This window comes from Anneissia japonica, unplaced genomic scaffold (genome assembly GCF_011630105.1).
Source record: "Anneissia japonica isolate Jap-2015-1 unplaced genomic scaffold, ASM1163010v1 scaffold1703_len21272_cov134, whole genome shotgun sequence".
NCBI lineage: Eukaryota > Metazoa > Echinodermata > Crinoidea > Comatulida > Comatulidae > Anneissia > Anneissia japonica.
The window spans coordinates 14,234-22,011 of NW_022722383.1; the positions used below are offsets into that span (position 1 = coordinate 14,234).

Here is a 7,778-nt window from a genome sequence, read left to right on the forward strand (position 1 = left end):
TAGAAAAAACAAATAGCAAGAACAAACAAATTAAAAATTTATTTACTAACTTAGGAACCAAGGTTACTAGCTCAGTTGATATTTTAAGAGAACAAGTTACACATTTTAAAAATCTATACGCAAATCAATCTATATGCCCTGAGCAAATACCAGGGTGAACGCACTTTCGGAAGAAGAAAAAGATCTCTGTGAAGGCATTGTCACTATTGATGAGTGTGAGAATGCTCTTTCAGATATGAATAAAAATAAATCCCCAGGGTCAGATGGACTTATTTAATTAAATCACTAGTAAACTCAGATCAAAAGGGATACATAAAAGGGCGTCTGGCTGGAGAGAATATCCGTTTAATAGAAGATTTGTTGTACTATACCGAACGACATGATATTGAAGGGGCAATGATGATCTTTGACTTTAAAAAAAGCTTTTGATTCAGTTAATAGAGATTTTATGTTTTTTGTGTTAAAAAAGTTTAACTTTGGAAATTCATTTTGTAAATGGGTTGAAGTGTTATATAAAATGTCGAATGTGTTTCAATTAATAACGGATAGGTTTCGGAAAGTTTTAGCATGGAGAGAGGCATACGACAAGGCTGCCCATTATCAGCACTTTTATTTATACTTGTGGTCGAGGTTATGGCCTCAAATGTGAGAGGTAACGTTGTTTACAAGGGGATTGATTTGCCTAATGAATCAAGTAATATAGAAGCCAGAATTAGTCAACTGGCAGACAATACTGTTCTGTATGTTGGAGACGAAAATAGTCTTCAAGTAGCTCTCAATATTATTGAATCCTTTTGTAAAGTATCAGGAGTGACACTAAATAGACAAAAAACAAAAGCCTTTTGGATTGGTAAGTGGAGAGATAGAATGGATGAACCACTTGATATGTGTTGGGTGAAACAGCCGGTTAAAATTTTAGGAATCTATGTAGGATACAATTCAGATTTATGTAGTGCTGAAAATTGGGATGAAAAAGTGTTAGAGCTTGAGAGAACTCTAAAATTATGGCGTTTAAGAAATCTTTCACTGTTTGGAAAAGTTATAATTTTAAAGAGCCTTCCACTGGCAAAACTTACAAATATTGCAAATGTTATAAACGTACCAAAGTATGTCATTACAAAAGTTACACGTTTAATACATGATTTTATTTGGAATTATAAAGGTGAAAAAATAAAAAGAAAAACGTTAATTGGTGATGTAAGTAAAGATGGCATTAAAATTCCAGAGTTTGGATTACATATTAAGGCATTAAATGTCGCGTGGGTAAAACGATTTCTAAACTATGACGAAGCAAAGTGGAAAATTATCCCAGAATACTTTTTTCAGATAGTAGCCGCGGTAAAAGTAATGTTTAACATGACATGTTTGAGTTACTGATATCAATGCACTTGACTTACCGGTCTTCTATAAAAATATTATCCAAGCATGTACAGAGTTTAACAAATGTAACAAGAAACAATTTAAAACATATGATGATATACTGAATGAGCAGCTATGGGGCAACCATGCAATACAACTAAAAAGCAAATCACTCTGTTACAGACACTGGATTACTAGTGGTATAATTTTAATGTTTAAAAAGACATAAGTCAACAAAAACAAATTTTTAAACTCAAATAACTTGTTGGCAAAATTGAAATATAAGTCAAATTGGCTAAACGAATATTTGTGTATACTTAAGGCCATACCTGATCAATGGAAACATGTAATTAAAACTGCTATTAATTGTGAAATTAAAGAAAAACCTAATATTCAATAGCTTTCAAATACATTCGTGCTTTGTAAATGAAATGTTTGTTACACCTAATGGACAAAATAAATGGGAAAAATACTTCAATAACAACAACATCGACTGGAAAACGTGCTGGTTATATAAAGTGTGTAAAATGAAGGACAAAAAGCTAGCACAATTCAATTACAAAATTTTAAATCGAATATTGCCTACAAACAAAAGGCTATACATATGGAAAATCAAGGAATCCGAAATGTGTAGCAAATGTGGAGTTCCTGAAGATGAAAACCATTTGCGTTTTAGTTGTTCGCATATAGAAACATTTTGGAGGAAAGTAAGTAGTGTCTTAAGGTGTATTACAAATGACGATATATCATTTAAAAAACTTATTCTTGGAACTGGATGTGTATTAGAAGATTTAATATATACATCTGCAGCATTTACAATTTATAAAGAGAACTTTTAAATCACTGTAGAGCTCCTTTAAGTGCGATATCCTATTGAAAATTAAAATTGAGATGTATGATGACAAAGAAAATGGTGAAAAATACAAAATACTATTGTAATAATATAAGAAAATGTAATAATGAACATTGGTCAGATAGTATATTTGTAGAAATGTTTGTAGAAATGATACTAATAAAACCATTTATTACAAATACCAAATATGTGTAACTTTATCAATTATTGGCCTAATTAAAGGCTATAAGCAAAAAAAAAGTAAAAAAAATAAATAAAAAATAATGTATTTTGTATTTGTAGTACAAATGTTTTCTCTTCTAGAAAAAATACTAAGAAATGATGTAAACATTAATTAGGATATAGTAATTGAAAGGAATTATGTACAATGAAAATGAAAATATATATATGTATGTGTATATTATGTATGTGTGTGTGTGTTTTCCTATTTCTTGCACAAAGTTTTTCTGACCGGCACTTTGGTCACTTTCCGTGCCTAAATCTTCTTCTAACATTGTCCAAGCAAATGTATGATGTAATTTTTGTTTTCCGTGTATTTTTCACATTAGACATTTTAAATGATTTTTTTGTGTGTAATTTTAAAATCACTTCTCATTATGACAATGAAGAAAAACCATATGTTTTGTTTTACAAACAGATATAATAAGTGTCGTGATTATTATCTGGCATTCGTCAAGATGGTACACATCATTATATTGCTAAACCATTTTAAATTTGGGCTGCTAAACCTTGGGCTGCTGAAAGCGATCTTAGCCCGTGGTCTGCACAGATACCAGGCGCCAGTTATAGATAAAACTTACGTGAACATTGCTCATTCAGACCATACCCTGTGTAACCTGGGGCACATGCACATCCATAGGCTCCACTTTGAAGAGCACATGCACAATTTGCCTTTTGAGCCTGGCAGCAGTTCCCGCCCGTACAAAAGGAGTCACAAATATCACTAGGTACAAACTCCCACGATGATTTATCTTGAGTGTCTGAAAAATAATGAGATTTTTTAATTATTCGAGAGGGGCGTATAACGAAAATAAATCACGTTTGGTGCGGCGTTCATTCGAGAGCGGCGCTTGTTCGAGCATTTACAGTAGGCCTACTCTCGTAAATGCTGTTGTGAAGTCTTGCATGTCACAGGTAAAAAACGTATGAACTGGATGAGACACTTGAACACTTAGTGCTGTTATAGTCATATTTTTATTTGCTATTATATTTTATATATTTTTCTGTAATTTTTTGCACATGAAAAAATCTAATATAAAAGTATGTGCTTAATACAATATTGTAAATGTGATTATTCCAAAATTGGCGGTAACACTCATCGGCTAATCCATTCAATTGTTGACTTCCATTTAGCCGTATGTTGAAAAATAACTTACAGTATTATTTAACCTTCTCAGCAACAGATTTTCACACTTAATATCATTTTTTATGAAAGCTTGTTGTTGGAATTATCAGTATACTGTATAACCTCTTTAAGATGACACTTTCGGAACTAAAAATGATCCCCTTAATAAGGGTTTCTCTTGAATAGGACCACTATTCAAGGGACATTAAACCAGAAACGTGAAAGAGTTTTGGTAAGTTGTCAACTATGGCATAGATTCTTCATAAATTTATTTTAATTGACCTAAAAGTTGAGGTTTTTTTAGACGAACAGTTAAGTTTTATTAAACGTACAGTTACGTCCCCGAATCTTTTGTTCTCATGAAGTTGTATAATTCTTTATTAAGACCAGCTGATTTAGTACGGTATTCCTGTGTGGTTACCGTTTCAACAAGGTCGCATTGACAAACGCAAGTCAATTCAGATATGCTATATTCGGGCCTGTTTCCGTTTTACTAGGCATGTTCACCCAACCCATATTTCATATTCTGATAGATCAGTTAAACTTAAATCACCTTATTTTTCAGTCGATTACTTTATATTTACATTATGTTCATTATGAAGAGTCTTCACATGGAGATCCATAAAGAGCAATCCATTTTAACATAGCCTCATGCTAGGAACCTTGATCAACTGAAATAGTTTTTTCGCTCTACTTTTATACGCTTCCCTCGGATGTGGGATAAATTATTACCTGTTGATATACAAAATTATAGTGTTTTTATTTTAAATCAATTCTCAACTAAACTTAAGGATCGTCTTCACAGTCTGAACTAATTTGGTCATACTGTGCTTTCTGTATTGTTATTGGTGATCCGCTAACATTAGCGGATCACCTATTGTTATTGTCAGAATCTTTCTTTCTTTCTTTTTCTTCTTTCTTTCTCCCCAAATTTGTGACCACGATAACTCAAGATTCCTTCAACCGATCAACATGATATGTTCAACAATCATTAGTCTTGGGTTGGAATCGATACAATAAGCTTTTCAGCGTGAACAGTCACGCGTGACGTCATCTACGCGCAATTTTGCGTTTTACGTAGCAAATTTTTTGATTGATCATAACTTCACCATTGCTAGGCCTCTTTTGTTGAAACCTCACACAGGTATACTTCATGTCATGTACTATCCATATGCACAGTACTGTCCGAATTGCAGTTCATTATGCGCACGTACGCGTGCGCTAAAAATTAAATTTGCTCAAAATCACGTTTTGACTAAATTTGTGTACGTTTCAGGTGATTCTGACCATTTCAACTTTTTCACAAATTTTCAGGTCACGCGCGCATTTTCGCGCGCGCAGCTCGTGCAGATGATTCAAATTACAATTTTTGACATATTTTGAGTTTCTTACACTGTAATGACATATTTGCATTCTTTTTCAGTAATTTTACGTCTAATAATAGTGCAGTACGCGCACATCTAATATACGTGTGTATTTGCGCGTTTTTGTCTATTTTTAGTCAAAATGAGTCAAAATTGTACCTATTTTGAATCAGTTATAGTTCCTCAGGATGAAAGGTGACCCCCAATTTTTATTACATATTCTGAAAGCACATGAGTTGTAGATATGATTTTATAGGTCATAATGGCTGATCGGATATTATGACGTCATCATATTGCCATCTAAATTCAACAAACTGAGTATTATCGATGACGTCATTTAAAAAAAATGCGCATTTGAGCGTATTTTGCTTATTCTTTTGTCGATTTTTTCTAACTTTAATTATGTTATAGCTGAGGCAATTCTCTTTCCTATATTTGACACTTTTACATTTTGATGACGTCATCATGGTCAAAAAAATTGTAATCAGTTATAGCTCCTTAGGATGAAAGGTGACCCCCAATTTTTATTACATATTCTGAAAGCACATGAGTTGTAGATATGATTTTATAGGTCATAATGGCTGATCGGATATTATGACGTCATCATATTGCCATCTAAATTCCACAAACTGAGTATTATCGATGACGTCATTTAAAAAAAATGCGCATTTGAGCGTATCTCGCTTATTCTTTTGTCGATTTTTTCTAACTTTAATTATGTTATAGCTGAGGCAATTCTCTTTCCTATATTTGACACTTTTACATTTTGATGACGTCATCATGGTCAAAATATAGGGTTTTGTTTACCACCCTCATCTTTCTTTCATCAAAACATTGATGACCCCATAATCACCTTAATCATTCATGATTTCTGAATCCTATTTAGTGGGCATAAACTTCTGGTCATGGTTAAATGTTATGTACATTATATTTTTGTGCGCGCGTAATAACGCGAGTGTTAGCGTGCGTCAAATTTAAATATGCTTTATATCATGTCGTTTTTTAATCAGTTATAGCTCCTTAGGATGAAAGGTGACCCCCAATTTTTATTAGATATTCTAAAAGCACTTGAGCTGTAGATATGATTTGATATATCATAATAGCTGATCGGACATTGTGACGTCATCATATTGCCATCTGAATTATAAAACAAGAAACAATTTATATTTCTTTTCTCAAAACGTTGATGACGTCATATCATCTTAACCATTTGTCATTTCTGAGTAATATAAAATGGGCTTATATACTTCAGGTCAAGGTTGAATATTAGGTATCTTACTTTTTTGTTTGCCCGTCTTAACGTGCGCGTACGCGTGCGTCAAAAATTACATATGCTTATAATGGACCTTTCCGCTAAGCTCCGCCCCTCGGATATTGTTGCTAAGGTCCCACAAGACGGCAGTGTTAAAACATACGCGAACACGTGCGTTTTTGGACAACACATGTGTTTGTAAGAGGTGCGCGTATTCCTAGCGCTGTTCTGATTAGTCAGTTGTTAAGTTTGATTGACACTCCGGAAAGGTCTATTATACCTATTTATTATCAAATATAACTCCTTAGGATGAAAGGTGACCCCCAATTTTTATTACATATTCTGAAAGCACATGAGTTGTAGATACGATTGTATAGATCATAATGGCTGATCGGACATTGTGACGTCATCATATTGCCCTTTGAATTTAAATATATATATATATATATATTTCTTTTCTCAAAACGTTGATGACGTAAAATCATCTTAACCATTCGTCAATTCTGAATAATAATTAATGGGCTTATACTTCAGGTCAAGGTTGAATGTTAGGTATCTTACTTTTTGTTTGCGCGTCTTAACGTGCGCGAACGCGTGCGTCAAAAATTGCATATGCTTATAATTATCCCTATTTATAATCAAATTTAGTTCCTTAGGATGAAAGGTGACACCCAATATTTATTAGATATTCCGAGAGCACATGAGTTGTAGATACGATTTTATAGATCATAATGGCTGATGGACATTGTGACGTCATCATATTGCCAATTGAATTAAAAAACTGAATTTTTATTTATGATGCCATTATGTTTATACACGTTTGAACGTATCTCGCTTATTCTTGATTGATTGTCTCCCACCTGTGAGTATGTTATAGCTAAATCAATTCTCTTTCGGCGTCTCCATTTATTTTTTACTTTGATGACGTCATCATGTTAAAAAAGAATGCTTTTTTTGTAGCCTTCTCATCTTTCTTTCTAAAAGATGTAAACACATTGAAAATAGAGGGCGGCAGACTGTATTTCGACACTATCAGACCGATAGCTCGTATACTGTAAAGGGAAAATTCGTGTGGCATTAGGTTTAAATTCATGTGCCATTACCGTCGTCAGGCACGTCGTATAAGGTATTCGTACTTGTGCGTTAAAATTTTAAAAATTGTTAATATCACTTTTCAGATATTTAAAAGCACGTTTCAAGTCATTTTGAAAATTTCAAAACTTTCCAAAATGACGAGCCGTACGCTCATTTCCACGCCAACAGCACGTACTGAAGCTGGAAATTACGTTTCGGTTACATGTGTTGGGTTTCTGACACTGTATTAATACTACCGTGCACACGGATGTTAAGACGTATATTATTAAGCTGTCTCTTATACACATCTAAATTACTCTTTTCCTTTAAAATTCCTTTTAAAATGCTCAAAATTACTCTTTAAATAGAGCATGTTTTACCATATAATACTTTTCAATCAGAAACGTGCGTGCTTCGTGAGGGTTAAGTGCGGCGGATCACCTAACTCGTCCTCAGTGACGAGTTTAAATCTAGTTCTTCTTTCTTTCTCCCCTTTTTTGTTCGCACGATATCTAAAAAAATGCCACGAGT

At 33.3% G+C, this 7,778-nt stretch overlaps 1 protein-coding gene across 1 annotated transcript in view; it reads right to left on the reverse strand.

Annotated features, from left to right (window-relative positions):
* Window positions 1-3,192, reverse strand: part of LOC117111879 (sushi, von Willebrand factor type A, EGF and pentraxin domain-containing protein 1-like) — a gene marked incomplete at both ends in the record, with an annotated part of 16,736 nt that extends 13,544 nt beyond the window's left edge. Inside the window, one exon of the mRNA XM_033254896.1 lies at window positions 3,013-3,192. Coding sequence (XP_033110787.1) covers window positions 3,013-3,192 — 180 coding nt within the window. The remainder of the gene's footprint in view (window positions 1-3,012) is intronic.
* Between the last annotated feature and the right edge of the window lie 4,586 nt (window positions 3,193-7,778).